Source organism: Ursus maritimus, unplaced genomic scaffold, assembly GCF_017311325.1.
Source record: "Ursus maritimus isolate PB19 unplaced genomic scaffold, ASM1731132v1 scaffold_4, whole genome shotgun sequence".
In the NCBI taxonomy this organism is placed as follows: Eukaryota; Metazoa; Chordata; class Mammalia; order Carnivora; family Ursidae; genus Ursus; species Ursus maritimus.
In genome coordinates this window covers 79,354,563-79,371,667 of record NW_024426552.1, presented here as the reverse complement: position 1 = coordinate 79,371,667, position 17,105 = coordinate 79,354,563, and the positions used below count along the sequence as shown (strand labels likewise).

General features: G+C 40.9%; 1 protein-coding gene across 2 annotated transcripts; it reads left to right on the top strand.

Moving 5' to 3' along the window:
• The first annotated feature begins 2,486 nt into the window (after window positions 1-2,486).
• LOC103676088 (5-hydroxytryptamine receptor 3E) lies at window positions 2,487-9,499 on the top strand. 2 transcript variants are annotated; one of them, XM_008705258.1, is made up of 9 exons: window positions 2,487-2,553; window positions 4,296-4,462; window positions 4,980-5,024; window positions 7,273-7,382; window positions 7,553-7,722; window positions 8,047-8,207; window positions 8,549-8,753; window positions 8,926-9,141; window positions 9,270-9,499. In XM_008705258.1, exons 1-9 carry the CDS (start codon window positions 2,487-2,489, stop codon window positions 9,497-9,499), a joined length of 1,371 nt encoding a protein of 456 aa, XP_008703480.1. The 2 variants fall into 2 exon arrangements, with proteins under 2 accessions (XP_008703480.1, XP_008703481.1); XM_008705259.1 differs by lacking the exon at window positions 4,980-5,024.
• The last annotated feature ends 7,606 nt before the right edge of the window (window positions 9,500-17,105 follow it).

Sequence of the window (17,105 nt, the reverse complement as noted above, 5' to 3'; positions counted from 1 at the left end):
ACATTGGCTAATTCAATTTAAGTTAAAAAGGAAAACAAAACACAAGTTTGGATGACCACTGATCAAAGACACATAGGGGGAAAAATCCACCTTGGTTTAAAGATGATAACAAATGACTTCAAAATTACCTAAAGATACAGATTCTCATCTTTTTTTCCAAATGAGGTATTCATCATTTATCTTCTGACATCATTAACAAGTAGACTGCAGACTGACATGTCCCTGAGTTGGCCATCCACTACTCCCTCTATCTCAGACTACAAAAGGTAGCCAAAGATTTGACGCCAGCGGTAGAGAGGAAAGGTCATATGCAAGGAATTGAAACACCAAACCCGTGTCACGTTTTGGTACGGGGTCTAAATTTACACTAGTCGTAATGATGTGGGATCCTTAATACGCACGCGCACACACACACACACACACACACACACACACACACACAAGAAATGACTGGACCTGGTAAAAATCCAAAGGCTATGTCAGAGGCAAATGACAATTTTCTTTGTAGAAAAACTTTACAACCCAAGCACATGAAACTCCCACTGAAATAACCTTCTGAAGATGAGTTTACAATCAAGAGTTACAAATCACGAGGAAACAAATCAAGTAAGACAAAGCTAGCAAAATAGTTAGCATACCAAGAACGAAATGTAATAAAACAATCTGAAAGGAAATGCTAAATAAATATGTTCTATCAAAAGAAAATTCAGAAAGCTCTGCTTAATATGAATATTTTATTGAGCAAGGAACAAACTTTTGGAGAATAGGGAGACTTCTGATCCAAAGTAGTAAAGAAACTCAAATCTCAGCAGTTACAGCTCAGTTTATAAAGCATGAAATGTGGGAATGCATTTTCTATTGTGACTGGTTACTACAAAAACTTACACTCTTTTTCATTGCCAGCTTAGTTTGTAGCTGATTAGCTAGGAAGCTCCCCCACACACACACCTTAAGTAAGCTCTAAGCCCACTGTGGGGCTTAAACTCACCACTCCAAGATAAAGAATAGGGGCATGCTCCACTAACTGAGCCAGCCAGGTGCCCCATGGCTAGGAAGCTTTAAGGTCATGCTGAGATGAAGAAATCTTAACTTTTGTTTGAGGTCAGAGTAAACATTTGGGGAAATCGGGACAGTTTTAAGTTTTGGTTGCATGATTATGAGTGTTTGGTCTAGGAATATATTCAAACTGTATCCTCCAGTTTGGTTTTGCTTTAACAGTTCCAAATAAGAAAAGATTAAAGAAATATTAGAAACCAAAATGAAAGAACAGTACAAGAAAGAAAGAGAGAAAGAGAGAGGAAGGAAGGAAGGAAGGAAGGAAGGAAGGAAGGAAGGAAGGAAGGAAGGAAGGAAGGAAGGGGAGAGAAAGGGGAAGAAAGGAAAGAACCAAAAAGATTGGTTTCTTAAAAGAACCAAGTAGAACTTAAACAAAAAATATAATCACTGAAATGGAAAACTCAGTGGACAGATTAGACAATAGTTTAAATATAATTGAGAAGAAAATTTACCTGGAAAGTAGATCTGAAAGAATTACTAGGGACATAGATAAATGGATGGAAAATATGAAAGAGGGGTATGTTAGGCAGAATAATGATCCCCCAAGGACATCCACATCCTAATGTCTGGAACCTGTGAATATGTCAAATGGGAAAAGGTGAATTAAGGTTGCAGATGGAATTAATTTGGCTAATTGGCTGACCTTGATATAGGGAGAGTATCCTGGATTATCCAGGTGGGCTTATTGTAATCATAGGGGTTCTTGAAAGTGAAAGAGGAGAGAGAAGAGCATGGGAAGCAGAGAGATGGCAGTGTGAAAAAGACTTGCCAATGTTGCTGGCTTTAAAGATGGAAAAATGGGACCATGACCAAGGAATGCAGGCAGCCTCTAAAAAGTGGAAAAGACAAGGAAATGAATTTGCTCCTAGAGCCTCCAGAAGGAATACAGCCCTGGCAAAACTTTGATTTTAGCTCAATGAGACTCTTCAGACTTCTGGCCTACAGAACTGTAAAATAATAAATCTGTGTTTTTTAAAACTAAGTTTATGATTTGTTACAACAGTAGTGGGAAACTAATACAAGAGGTTAAAGGCATGTAAGGTAAAGGGAAATGATCCAATATATATCTAATAAGAGAAAAAAATGGAGGCAAAATATTTTTTAAATGGCTGAGAATTTTCCAGAATTGAAGATTCAGATTGAGAGATCACACAAAGGTCTGAATGTGATACATATCAACTAATCTACAACCATACATACACATTGTAGTGAAATATGTAAGAAAGAAAGTCTTAAAAGCAAACAAAGCCTCCAGCATGGGCAAGAACAAGACAACCAGAACTCTCTTTCCAGGAAGGTAACAAATGTCAGTGGTCAACCAATGCTATCAGTATTCAAAATTAGACTCTAGGTGTGGCCTGTGATCCTTTAATCCAGGGATTCCTGGGTGCTGGTACACTCCCGGAGAAGAATTTAGAAGAACAAAGAAGATGGAAGGAAGCTGGTTCCACAAAGAGAGATATCCCTTCTTCCTTGTTCTCAGTCTTCTACTTCAAGGTAAGAAGGGGGCAACAACAGGGGGAAAAGCAAAGACTCTCTGTAAACACCTAGAAACTTCTTACAAATTTCCAACTCCCAGAGATTATCTAAAATGGGCATTATTTCATAACTTTGTTATAATAATGCCTGATGGACATTCCTTCTCTGAAAGACAGAAAATATCCTTCCAGAGATGTGCCACACAGGAACACTTCTATTTCTCTTCCCATGAACCATCCCTGATTGTTTGCTCTTCCATTTAGCCCATATGTCCATTCATCTTTCTATACCCAGGCATGACTCTTTTTCTCTACAGCTATGAAATCCACCCTATTGTAGCAAAGTGCTCACTTTTAGCCATAACTTCCCCACCCACCTACAGGATCCAAGTGCCCTAGGTTAGGTAAGATGCCAGAAGGTAGTAGGTGGAGAGTGAAGATGGAGTGTGCTACTCCTTCAGGGAGTTAACATGGGAGAGTGGAAAGAACATGGGATTTGGAGACAGATGAACCTGGATTTGAATCTTGGTCCCTTACTTGGCTCCTTATGTAACCTTGGGCAAATTGCTTGACTTCTCTGAGCTACAGTTTCCTCATTTGTAAAACAGGACCTACCTTGCAGAGTTGTGAGGATGCAATGAGAGAAAGTGAGTAGCACAGTGGCTGCCTGGCATTTGATAGGTATCAATAAATGTCATCTCTCCCCCTTAGGTTGTCATATAACTTCTAGATAGGGGGAAATAGAGGAGGGCTGTATGAGAGGTGGCTTTAGAGGCCAGTACAAGAAAGAGGAACAAATTGCACACCTAGTCTACTCAGTAGAAAACATTAGAAACGTTCCTCTGGTCACTCACAGACCATGCTTGACAAGTGAATATTCATTGCTCATAGAATGATTCAAGGATTTGCCCGGACAGCACTGTGACTCCAGGAATGGATAAGGCTTGATGTTTTCGGGACACAATCCTCTCTCATTCCAGGTTGTTGTTACTCTAATAAATTTCTACCAGTAGAAAATTGGAATATTTATTAGTCAGAAAAGAGGGGAAGGCAACACTTCGAAAGCCTCAAACTAGAAAACTGATAGAAGGTTGTGCAGCAAAATAGGGGAAGGAAGGAAATTTGGGGCAGCAAAGGTGAAATAGGTGCATTCTCTTTGGGCATCCCTCTGCCCCCCCCCCATGGAATCCTATCCAATGGCTATCACTGTCCCAGGGGTCAGTTTGCATATAGATTTGGGCATGCTTTGCATGGAAACAGAAAGATTAGAAGAAGGCCAGAGCCCTAACTCAGCTTACCACATTAGCTTCCATCATTTGCCTTCCAGCCCAACCCATGCTCCCTGGCCTTGTTGGGCAGCACCCAGCATCTGGGCCTCTCTTGGTGATCCTCCTCCCTCATTCTCTATCTCATCATTGGGGGTGTATGCTGCAGCAGCATCAAACAAATTGGGGTTCAGATCAAGTCGGTTTCTGCCCCTTAAATATTTGACATCAGGAATTTAATTCCTCTTATTACATCTCAGTTGACTCATTTATTACATAAGGATAAAAATAATTTCCACCTTATAGGGGCTTGGGAGGATTAAATAAGGTAATTTGTTTAAAGGGCTTAGACTCTACCTGGCACATAGTCAATGCTCAATAAATGTTAGCTATCGTTATTATCACAGGCTACCCCCAAGATCCTTTCATAGGGCCCTCTCATATAGACAAAATGAGACTTCTCTCCCTCTCCTCACACATTCTATGTCCACTACAGGAAGGAGCAGTACCTTCATCAACAACTGCTCAGGGTCTGGCCAGCATGGGATGTACCCCACTGTTCTGGATTCAGTGTTCGACAGGAAGGCCTTCCGTCCAGTCACCAACTTCAGTATCCCCACCCTAGTCAACATCTCTTTCACTATGTCTGCCATCCTAGATGTGGTGAGTGCTGACCCCTCTAGCCCTTAATTTTTTCCCCACCCTGGCAAGTCAACCCCAAAAGCCTTTGTCCGCATTGCAGCTTCCTCCATCACTGCTATCTGGCATTTGCCCAATGGGGATCTCAAAGAAATTGTGTCTGTTTCAGCAAGATGAGATATAAGAGCACATAGAAGAGAATTTCTTTTCTTCTCACCCAGTGTTTCTCTACCCTGGCTGCATGCCACTATTCAGGCTCCACTCCCAGAGGTTCTGATTGGATGGAACCCAGACTTTGGTATTGTTAAGCTCCTCAAGTGATTTTAAGATACAGTCAGTGTTGAGAAGTCCTCCTGTGAATTCTCCCACCATGGCCCAAAACATCTGTTTTAATCAAGCTTTTGTCCTTGACCTACATGTTGGCCTTGATCGTAGTACCAGTTTTACATATCTTGGGGGTTGGTAAACAGAAGTGGGGAGTGGGAGGAATGGACAGACTTCTTACCAGCATCATATTGGAAATAGGAAATTCTTTTGACAGGATGAACAACTACAGCTCTTGTCATCATTCCTGTGGCTGGAAATGGTATGGCCAATACTGTTTATTCTTTCCCTTCATTTACAGTCAGAAACGATGTTAAACAAAGATATAATTATGACCTTTATGTACCTTAAAGATATGTTGTACCTTACAACATATCTTTGAAATACATGATAGAGAAATTGAAAAATCTACAATTATGGTTAGAGGCTTCAATATACTGCTTTCAAAAATCAAGTAGAAAAAGAATAAACATATTGTGATTTTTAACAGCACAATTAAGAAACTTGATTTAGGAGTGCCTGGGTGGTTCAGTTGGTTGAGCATCCAACTCTTGATATTGGCTCAGGTCTTGATCTCAGGTTCCTGAGTTCAAGCCCCGCATTGAGCTCCAGGCTGGGTGTGGAGCCTACTTTAAAAAAGGAAGAGAGAGAGAGAGAGAGAGAAACTTGATTTAATAACATCAAACTTTGTGCCAATGAACATGCATAATCCCTTCTGACACAAATGGAATATTGTCCCACACTGACCCTATTTTTGGCCACAAAGAAGATCTCAATAAAGTTGAGAAAGCAGAAAGTATCTAGACCACATCTGATCACAGTACAAGAAAATGAAACTAACCAGAAAAAGCACTCCCCAAGAAAACCTTATTTCTTGGGAATTTAAAATTAAACTTCCCAAGTTTAATTGGGGTTTTTAATAAAACCCCAAACTACTTTGGGCTAAAGAGAAAATAAAACAGGGGCACCTGGGTGGCATAGTCAGTTAAGCATCCTACTCTTGGTTTCAGCTCAGGTTGTGCTCTCAGGGCTGTGAGATCGAGCCCTGCATCAGGCTCCACACTCAGCTCAAGGTCTGCTTGAGACTCTCCCTCTCCCTCTGCCTCTCCCCACGGTGTGTGCACTGGTGAGCTATCTCTCTCTCTCTCTCTCTCAAATAAATGAATAAATCTTTAAAAAAAAAGAGAAAATAAAACAATTAAATAGAAATTATGAACTAATTAGAAATGAAGAGCTCTACAAATGAAAATCAATGAATATAGCCAAAGTATAACTCAGTAGACAGTTTATATCTTAAGTGCATTAATTAGAAAACAAGAGGGGGAAAATGGAAGTAAATGAAATAAGTTTCCAATTTGAAAAGCATGGCTGAAGGGAAGGAGAGAGGAGAGGAATAATAGTAATGATCACCTAATCTTGCTCTCAACGTGTAGTTCCCAAATGGGCAGCACTGGTTGATTGCACCACCTAGAAGACTAGAAATGCACTCAATTTTGGGTCCCACCCAGCATAATCAACCATCCCAACATGCCCAAGACTGAGGAATTCTCAGGACATGGAATTTTCAATGCAAAAACCAGCAAAATCCTGAGCAAATTAGGATGAGTTAGTCACCCAACCTACTGAATCAGAATCTACAGTTTAGTATGATCCCCAGGTGTTTTACATGCAAAGTGAGAGTTGAGAAGCACTGACCTAGTACAAGTCTTTATTTAATGTGCATAGAGCCCTCTGTTGTGGCTGTAGTTCCACAAACTGCAGCTGCGGTTGAAAGTGTCCTGAGACTAAACAAGCCCACCCGGAATTAGACAATCCTTGAAAACAGTTTTCAAAGAAGGTTGCCAGACTTGGAAAAGGGAGTTTGGAAGGGTCATCCCAGAGACAAGGGAGGGTGGTGCCTGGCACCTGCCAAGGAGAGGAAGACCACTAAGACTCTTGGCTTCAAAGAACCCAGGGGCTCTTGTTCAAGTTCTCCTTGCAATAAAGACTGGTGAAAGGGGTCTGGAAGACAGCTGAAGCCATGCTAGATACTAATATATAATACCTATGAACAACATTACAGTTTCAAAATCCATTGATAAGCCTTATTTTATTTGATACCTACTAATCTCCTTATTTCACACTAAGGAAATTCTAGCTCAGAGAGGCTAAGTTACTGATCTTTCATCTCTGAATCTCATTCCTACTGAAGAAAGGAAAGGATTTCTCTGATCACCAGTAATTTCTCACAGAAATGGGAAAGGAGAGGGATCAAAAATTTATGAAGAAATGAATGCAGAGTGCTTCAATTCTATCTGTAATTCTTATTTCTTAAAAAAAGGCCAAAGTAAATTTATCAAAATATTTATTTCACAAAGTTGAGTGATAGAAACACATGTTTATTATATTATTTTATATACTTTTTATGTGCATGAAATATTTCATAACTTTTTTAAAAGAAAAATCAAAGGACAGGAAAAAATAGCCTCAATTCATATCAGGCTCTCACCTCTCCTGCACCTGGGCTCTAGGTCTGGGATAACCCATTTATCAGATGGAACCCAGAGGAGTGTGAGGGCATCACGAAGATCAGTGTGGCAACCAAGAACCTGTGGCTCCCAGACATTTTCATCGTTGAGTTGTATGTGTTAAGGGCTGGGAAAAGGCAGAGGGAAGCCCCATTTTCTGAAATCAGTAGAATTTACAGTCTACCATTGGAGCCACTACAAACGGTCTTAAATGACTGAGAAATGACCAGAAAGGTAGGAAGAAAAACCATAACACCTGCATCTCATCCCATTTCTCTCACAGCATGGATGTAGATAAGACCCCAAAAGGCCTCACAGCATATATAAGTAATGAAGGTCGCATCAGATATAAGAAACCCATGAAGGTGGCCAGCATCTGCAGCCTGGACATCTTCTACTTCCCTTTTGACCAGCAGAACTGCACGCTCACCTTCAGCTCATTCCTTTACACAGGTAAGTTGCAATGGAGCCTCGGGGATGTAGGTGAATGAGAGCAACAAATAAAACAACAGAAAATAAAATATAAATAAATTATAAACAAATGGTAATCAAGGTGTATGGGTGGAGCAAAGATTAAGGCTCTATGGATATTTAAATATTTTCCATAAAGGCAGAACCCAAATCTATCTTGTTGATTACCATTCCAAGCTCTTTCAAAGTTTCTGTCATATGGTAGATACTCAAAAATACGTGTTTAATGAAAGGATGGAAAAAGAGAGAGCAGTTGAGTCAACAGGAAACTGTATCCTTGGGAAATGATCTGGATCTACCTTTCAGTGGAGAACATGTTGCTCGGCATGGAGAAAGAAGTGTGGGAAATAGCAGACACATCCCGGGACATCGTTCAAACCCATGGAGAGTGGGAGCTCCTGGGCATCAACAAGGCCACCCCAAAGATGTCCCTGGGCACCAGTCTATATGATCAGATCACGTTCTATGTGAGTTCAGAGGCCCTTGCTTTTTCCTTCCTTGCTTGCGTCTACCCTTACCTAGAATCTCCACCAAGTGGGTATCTCCCAAGTTTCAGGGTTTCTCAGTTTTACTTCTGCCAGTTCTGAACCTTCTCTCTTGGCTACCCAGACACACTCTTTTTCCTAAAGCTCACTGCTCTGGCCTAACTCACCCATGGCAGGTTCTATACTTAATTATGAAGCTACATTCTGCATACCTCCAGATCTCAGGGTGATATCAGACCAACAAGAAAGGCAGAGACACAATCACTACTATTCCTGGCAGCCTCCAAATCCCTTATCCACTTCCCTTTCTTTCCTCTCCCAAGGTGGCCATCAGGCGCAGGCCCAGACTCTACATCATAAACCTTCTGTTGCCCAGTGGCTTTCTGATTGCTATCGATGCCGTCAGCTTCTACCTGCCAGCAGAAAGCGGGAATCGTGCCCCATTCAAGATAACCCTTCTGCTGGGCTATAACGTCTTCCTGCTCATGATGAATGACTTACTCCCCACCAGCGGCACCCCCCTTATCAGTATGGCCTCTCCAGACTTTGGGAAAAGAAGGGTGGGAAGGACTGACTGAACTAGCTCAGGGAAGGGAGATATACTGGGAAAAGGAGGCTCTCTGCTTGCCAGGATAGGATTGGAAGAGAGAAGTCCTAGGTTTGTGCCTCTGGCCCACATGTAGGCCTACCTTTCCTCCAGGTGTCTACTTTGCCCTGTGTCTGTCCCTGATGGTGGTCAGCCTGCTGGAGACCATCTTCATCACCTATCTGCTGCACCTGGCCACAACCCAGCCCCCACCCATGCCTCAGTGGCTTCATTCTCTGCTCCTCTGCTGCACCAGTCCAAGGAAATGCTATCCCACTGCACCCCAGAAGAGAAATAAAGGCCTCGGCCTCCCCTCTGCCCACCTGCCTGGTAAGGGTCCAGCACTGCACACGTTTCCTCTTCCCACACAGTCATTTCTCCGCTCCTGTCTCCTTCCCTGTCCCCCTTCCTCCCCAGGTGAACTTCATGGTCCTGGCTGAGTCTCTGTCTCTCTGTAGGTGTGAAGGAGCCTGTGGAGTTGGTGGTCAAGGTGTCAGGTCCCAGAGAGGCAGAGTTAAACGAGTGTCTTGGATCAACAAGGGTCCAGCAGGAAGATGAGACTCAGAAGCAGCACTTGGTCGACCTGTGGGTGAAGTTCAGCCACATAATGGACACCCTGCTCTTCTGCCTCTACCTGCTCTTCATGGCCACCTCCGTGGTCACAGTCATCATCCTCTGGAACACCTAGGCATGATGTCTATCTGCTTTTACAGATTCCAGCCCAGAACTTCTTCTGGCTTCCAGAGACTAGTCAGGTTTTTGCCTTGTTGAGTATCAACTGTCACAGCCCAGATGACCAGTTCCCTGCTGCATTCCATGCATCTCAATCCAGCTCCACTGATCAGTCTCAACATTTTCCTCTTGTATCTGCATTCTGTAGACTTCCCTCAGTTTTTTCATGTGGTTCTAGTCTTCCCTTATGTCTTCTCCATAGTAGCCCCACCTCCTCTGCTTGCTTACTTGTCCCAATAAATCATTCTGCAGAGATCTCTGGTTCTTTATCATGTTTTCAGGTAGCAAATTAACTATTCAGGACTGATAGTTTTAAAATATCACCTGTGCATCCCTCTGCCTGTGAAAAAATTTTGATGTCATAACAGACTATTCTCTTACCTTCAAGTCCAATGTGACAACAGTCCTGTCTGGGAAGTTTTAATTTTCTTAGACATTTTATTTTATTTTATTTTAGATTTTATTTATTTTTATTTTAGAGAGAGAATGAGCATGAGCAGGGGAGGAGCAGAGAGAGAGAGAGAGAGGGAGATAATTTCCAGCAGATTCTGTGTTGAACACAGAGCCCGACACAGGGCTCAATCCCAGGACCCCTGAGCTGAAACCAAGAGCTGATCGCTTAATGTACTGAGCCACCCAGGTGCCCATCTTAGGCATTTTAAAAGACTACTTGTAGATTCTTTTATTCATATTTTTCATTACTGTACAGGCGTACTGCAGAGATATTGCAGGTTAGGTTCCAGACCACCATAATAAAGCAAATATCGCAATAAAATGAGTCAATGAGTTTTTTTGGTTTCCTAGTAGATATAAAAGGTTTTTTTACACTATACTGTAGTCTACTGAGTGTGCAATAGCATTATAGCTATTTTAGTCGGTTGAGCATCTGCCTTCAGCTCAGGTCATGATCTCAGGGTCCTGGGATCAAGCCCGACATCAGGCTCCCTGCTCAGCGGGGAGTCTGCTTCTCCCTATCCCTCTGCTCCCCTCCAACTCATGCTCTCTCTCAATTAAATAAATAAATCTTTAAAAAAATGTACATACCTTAATTTAAAAGTACTTTATGCTAAAACCATCATCTGAGATTTCAACAAGTTGTAATCTTTTGGCTTTGGAGGATCTTGCCTCAATGCTTATGGCTGCTGACTGCGCAGGGTGGTAGTTGCTGAAAGCTGGGGTGGCTGCAGCAATTTCTCGAAGACAACAATAAAGTTTGCCACATCCATTGACTCTTCCTTTCACAGCAATTTCTCTGTAGCATTCGATGCTGTTTGATAGCATTTAACCCACAGTGGAACTTCTTTCAAAATTGGAGTTAGTCCTCTCAAATCCTAAGTTTGGTAATATTCTAAATCCTTTGTTGTCATCTCGACAATCTTCATAGCATCTTCACCAGAAGTAGATTACATTTCAAGAAACCACTTCCTCTGCTCATCCATAAGAAGCAAGTCCTCATCCGTTAGTTTTATCATGAGGTCACAGCAATTCAGTCCCATCTTCAGGCTCCACTTCTAATTCCAGGTCTCTTGCTATTTCCACTACACCTGCAGTTACTTCTCCCACTGAAGTCTTGAACCCCTCCATGTTATCCATAAGGGCTGCAATCAACCTCTTCCAAACTGCTGTTAATGCTGATATTTTGACCTCTTCCAATGAATCACAAATATTCCTAATGGCATCTAGAATGGTGAATCCTTTCCAGAGGTTTTCAATTTATCCAAATCCATCAGAGGAATCATTATCTATGGCAGCTACAGCCTTATAAAATGTATTTCTTAAATAGTAAGATTTGAAAGTCAAAATTACTTTTTGACACATGGGCTGCAGAATGGATGTTGTGTTAGCAAGCATGAAAACATCAATCTCATTGTACATCTCTGACAGAGCTCTTGGTGACCAGACACACGGTCAATGAGCAGTAACATTTTGAAAGAAATATTTTTTCCTGAGCAGTAGGTCTCAATAGTGTGCTTAAAATACTTAGTAAACAGATGTGTCATCCAGGCTTTGTTGTTCCATTTATAGAGCAAAAGTAGAGCAGATTTAGCATAATTCTTAAAGGCCTTAGGATTTTTGGAATGGTAAATGATCATTGGCTTCAACTTAAAGTCACCAGATGCATTAGCCCTTTATAAGAGAGACAGCCTGTCCTTTGAAGCTTTGAAGCCAGGCATTGACTTTTCCTCTCTAGCTACGAAAGTCCTAGGTAGCATCTTCTTCCAATAGAAGGCTGTTTCCTCTACCTTGAAAATCTGTTGTGTAGGGGAGCCATCTTCATGAATTATCTCAGCTACATCTTCTGGATAACTTGCTGCAGCTTCTGCATCAGCAATTGCTGCCATACCTTGTACATATGTGTTATGGAGATGGCTTTTTTCCTTACTCCACATGAACCAACCTCTGCTAGCTTCACATTTTTCTGCGGCAGCTTCCTTGCCTCTCTCAGTCTACACAGAATTGAGAAGAGTTAGGGCCTTGCTTTGGATTAGGCTTTGGCTTAAGGGAATGCTGTGGCTGATTTGATCTTCTATCCAGACCACTCAAACTTTCTCCATATTGGCAGTAAAGCTGTTTTACTTTCTTATCATTCATGTGTTTCACTGTAGTAGCACTTTTCATTTTCTTTAAGAACTTTTCAAAGAATTATTTATTTATTTATTTATTTGAGAGAGAGTATGTGTGTTTGCTCAGGGGAAAGGGGCAGAGGTAGAGGGAGAGAGAAACCCAGGCCGACTCCCCACTGACTGCAGAACCCGATGTGGGGTTCAATCTTACAAACCTGAGATCACGACCCAAGCCGAAACCAAGAGTCCAACACTTAGCCAACTGCACCACCCAGGTGCCGCAAGAACTTTTCCTTTGCATTCATAACTTGGATAACTGTTTAGAGGCCCAGCTTTTGACCTGTCTCAGCTTTTGACATGCATTTCTCACTAAGCTGAATCATTTCCAGCTTTTGGTTTAAAGTGAGAGAAGTAGGACTCTTCCTTTCACTTGAACACTTAAAGGCATTGGCCTAATTTCAATATTGTTGTGCCTGAAGGAATAGGGAATCCAGAGGAAAGGGAGAGAGACAGGCGTATATCCAGTTGGTGGAGCAATCAGAACATACACATTTATTAAGTTTGCCAACTTATATGGGCACAGCTTGTGGCACCCCAAGACAATTATAATAGCAACATCAAAGATCACTAATCACAGATCACCATAACAAATACAACCATGAAAAAGCGTGAAATATTGAGAGAATTACCAAAATGCGACAGAGACACAAAGTGAGTGAACACTGTTTGAAAAATGGTGCTGATAGGCTTGCTCGCATACGATTGTCATGAACCTTCAATTTGTAAAAAACAGTATCTGTGAAGTGCAATAAAGCTAAGCGCAATAAAAAAAAGTATGACTGTAAATGAGTTCGGCAAGGTTATAGGATACAAAATCAATATACAAAAGGCATTATATTTATATGCATTAGCAATAACCTGAAAATGAAATTAGAAATCATAAAAAACAAGACATTTAGGAATAAACCTAACAAAAGAAGTATAAGACTTATATATTGAAAACTACAAAACACTGCTGAAAAAATTAAAGAAGATCTAAATAAATGGAAACATATATCATGTTCTAGACTTGGAAAACTTAATACATGAAGATGGCATTATTTCCCAAATTAACCTACAGATTCAACATAATCCTCATCAAAATCCTAGCTGCCTTTTTTGTAGAAATTGACAAGTTGATTCTAAAATTCATATGAGGGGTGCCTGGGTGGCGCAGTCGTTAAGCGTCTGCCTTCGGCCCAGGGCGTGATCCCAGCATTCTGGGATCGAGCCCCACATCGGGCTCCTCCACTAGGAGCCTGCTTCTTCCTCTCCCACTCCCCCTGCTTGTGATCCTTCTCTTACTCTCTCTCTCTGTCAAATAAGTAAATAAAATCTTTAAAAAATAAAATAAAGTAAATAAAATAAAATAAAATTCATATGAAAATGCAAGAGATTCAGAATAGCCAAAATAATTATGGAAGAGAACACAGTTGGTAGTCCTACGCTTCCTGATTTCAAAACTTATTACAAACTAAAATAATCAAGATAGTGTGTTGCTGACAGAAGAACAGACATATAGATCAATGAAATAGAATTTAGAGCTCATAAATAAACCCTAACATTTATGATTAATTTATCTTTTACAAAGGGACCAAGATAGGGGCGCCTGGGTGGCTCAGGTAGTTAAGCGGCCAGCTCTTGATTTCAGCTCAGGTCATGCATGATCTCAGGGTCCCAGGATTGAATCCTGTGCAGGCTCTGCGCTCAGCCAGGAGACCGCTTGACGATTCTCTCCCTCTGCCCCTCCCCTCACTCACACTCTCCCTCTCTCTCAAATAAATAAATCTTTAAAAAAAAACAAAAACAAAAAAACAAAGGGACCAAGACAACTCAAAGTGGACAAAGAGGGGCACCTGGTTGGCTCAGTCAGCTAAGCATCTGCCTTCAGCTCAGGCCATGATCTCAGGGTCTTGGGATGGAGCCCCTGTCAAGCTCCCTGCTTATCGGGGAGCCTGCTTCTCCCTCTGCCTCTGCCCCTCCCCCTTGCTCCTGCTCTTGCTCACGCACTCTCTCTCTCTCTCTTTCTCAAACGAATAAAAAAAGCTTTAAAAAAATTAACTCAGGGGTAACTGGGTGGCTCAGTCAGTTAAGCGTCTGCCTTTGGCTCAGGTCATGATCCCAGGGTCCAGGGATGGAATAAACAATATCATATCTATGTATATGATCATATGTCATATGATATACACATGATATATATATGTATGTATGTGTAACTATTTTCAGAGGTGTTTTTAATTTCCAAATATATGGAATTTTCTTAATTATCTTCATGTTATTGATTTCTAACTTAATTACACTGTGGTTAGAAAACATGTTTCGTGTTGTTTTGAGTTCAAGTCCCATGTTGGGCTTAAGACTTTACATTAAAAAAAGGGGGAGGGTCTTTTTATGGGGTGCCTGGCTGGCTGGGTTGGAAGAGCATGTGACCCTTAATCTTGGGGTTATGAGTTTGAGCCCCACATTTGGTGTAGAGATTACTTAAATAAATAAAACTTAAAAAAAAAAGGAAAATGAAAAAGAAAACCTGCTTGGTGTCAAACTATAATGTACACATGAATCCTCCGGGGATCTTGTCAAAATGCAGATTTTGACCCAGGAGATTTGGAGGGGGCCCAGAATTTTTACTTTTTTTTTTTTTTTTTTTTTTTTTTTTAGTAGGCTTCATGCCCAGTGTGGGCCTCAGACTCAGGACCCTGAGATCAAGAGTCACACAATCTACCAACTGACCAGCCAGGTGCCACTGAGCTTATACATTTCTAACAGGCTTTTACGTGATACTGAAGATGCTCTAAGGACCATACTTTTCAAGGAAAGGGTCTGTATAACACCAATTCCTTGATATCTGTTGAGATTTCCTTTATGTGTGGTTAATGTTCACAAACATTCCACAGGAATCTGGAAATAATGTGTATTATTGGGGCCCCTGGGTGGCTCAGTCGGTTGAATGTCTGCCTTTGGCTCGGGTCATGATCCCGGGGTCCTGGGATCAAGCCCCGCATCAGGATCCCTGCTCAGTGGGGAGCCTGCTTCTCCCTCTCCCTCTGCCTGCCACTCCCCCTGCTTGTGCTCTCACTCTCTCGCCTCTCTCTCTCTGTCAAAATAAATAAATAAAGCATTTTTTAAAAAATAATGTGTGTTATTCCTTTACTGAATGGTGTTCTGTTTATATCTATTAAATCAATATGGTTAATTGTGATATTCAAGTCTTCTGTATCCTTATTCATTTATCTTTTTGATCTACCAAATACTGAGAGAGAGATTTAAAATCTTTTTTTTTAAGATTTTTTATTTATTTATTCGACAGAGACAGAGACAGCCAGCGAGAGAGGGAACACAAGCAGGGGGAGTGGGAGAGGAAGAAGCAGGCTCCCAGCGGAAGAGCCCAACGTGGGGCTCGATCCCAGAACGCCAGGATCACGCCCTGAGCCAAAGGCAGATGCTTAACCGCTGTGCCACCCAGGCGCCCCTGAAATCTTTTACTACGATGGTGGATTTGTCAATTATTTCTTGTAGTTTTGTCAATTTTTACTTCATATGCTTTGAAGCTTCATTTTTAGGTGCACAGAATTTGAAATATTTTATCTTCCTGGCAAATTAAAGGTGACCATTTCAATTTCTAGTAAAATTTACCAACAGATTTGTTTTGAACAGTATTTGCCTCGTGTACCTTTTTTCATCTTTTTACTTTCAGCTTTTCTGAGTCCTTATGTTTAGATGTGTTGATTGTAAACAGTACATTGTTGAATTTTAGTTTTTGATCCAGTTTTCACATGAATAATAATATTTTAGAATGTTTGAACTCTAATCATCACCTTCCTGACTTATATGTACAGTTTAGCTCTTTCTTTTTTAACCCCCTCAATTTATTTTTTTTATTTTAATTTTTTTTTATTGTATTATGTTAGTCACCATACAGTACATCCCTGGTTTCCGATGTAAAGTTCGATGATTCATTAGTTGCGTGTAACACCCAGTGCACCATGCAATACGTGCCCTCCTTACTACCCCTCACCAGTCTATCCCATTCCCCCATCCCCCTCCCTTCTGAGGCCCTCAGTTTGTTTCTCATAGTCCATAGTCTCTCATGTTTCATTCCCCCTTCTGATTACCCCCCCTTCTTTATCTCTTTCTTCCCCTACTGAACTTCCTAGTTCTTATGTTCCATAAATGAGAGAAATCATATGATAATTGTCTTTCTCTGCTTGAGTTATTTCACTTAGCATTATCTCCTCCAGTGCCGTCCATGTTGCAGCAAATGTTGAGAATTCGTTCTTTCTGATAGCTGAGTAATATTCCATTGTATATATGGACCACAACTTCTTAATCCAGTCATCCGTTGAAGGGCATCTCGGCTCCTTCCACGATTTAGCTATTGTGGACAATGCTGCTATGAACATTGGGGTGCATATGGCCCTTCTCTTCACTATGTCTGTATCTTTGGTAACCCCCTCAATTTAGACATTGATATTATTTTATATCATCAATATTTGTTTAGATTTACTAACACATTTACAATTTTTTTTTTTACTAGATCTTCCACTCTGCATCTCAGACCTTTGTTCTGAAATTTTCTCCTTCTGCTTGAGGTATATTTTTTAACAGTGCTATTCAATATGCTGTTCAAAATGGTGGAAATAATCAATTTCTGCATTGTCCAATGTACAAGCTGCTGGCCATATGTGATTATTGAGCACTTGAAATGTGGCAATGTACTCACTGAATTTTTTATTTTATAATTTTAATTTAAATAGCCATATGTGCCTAGTGGGTACTGCCCTGGATGGTAGAACTTAAGAAGTTCCATTTAAAAAGGTCTTTTGATGATTAATTGTATGTTTTTGTTGATCTAAAAATGTATGTATTTCACCCTTGTTCCTGAAAGAATTTCTCTGGGAAGGGAATTCTTGGCTGACAATATTTTCTCTTAACACTTTAAAGATGTTATGCTGGGGCGCT

Excerpts from the sequence above, each read along its gene's own strand:
- LOC103676088 (XM_008705258.1), top strand. The coding sequence starts at position 2,487 with ATGGAAGGAAGCTGGTTCCACAAAGAGAGATATCCCTTCTTCCTTGTT. Across the intron at positions 4,463-4,979 it reads TGTCTGCCATCCTAGATGTG|GATGAACAACTACAGCTCTT; the intron begins GTGAGTGCTGAC and ends TTCTTTTGACAG. Across the intron at positions 9,142-9,269 it reads CCCCTCTGCCCACCTGCCTG|GTGTGAAGGAGCCTGTGGAG; the intron begins GTAAGGGTCCAG and ends GTCTCTCTGTAG.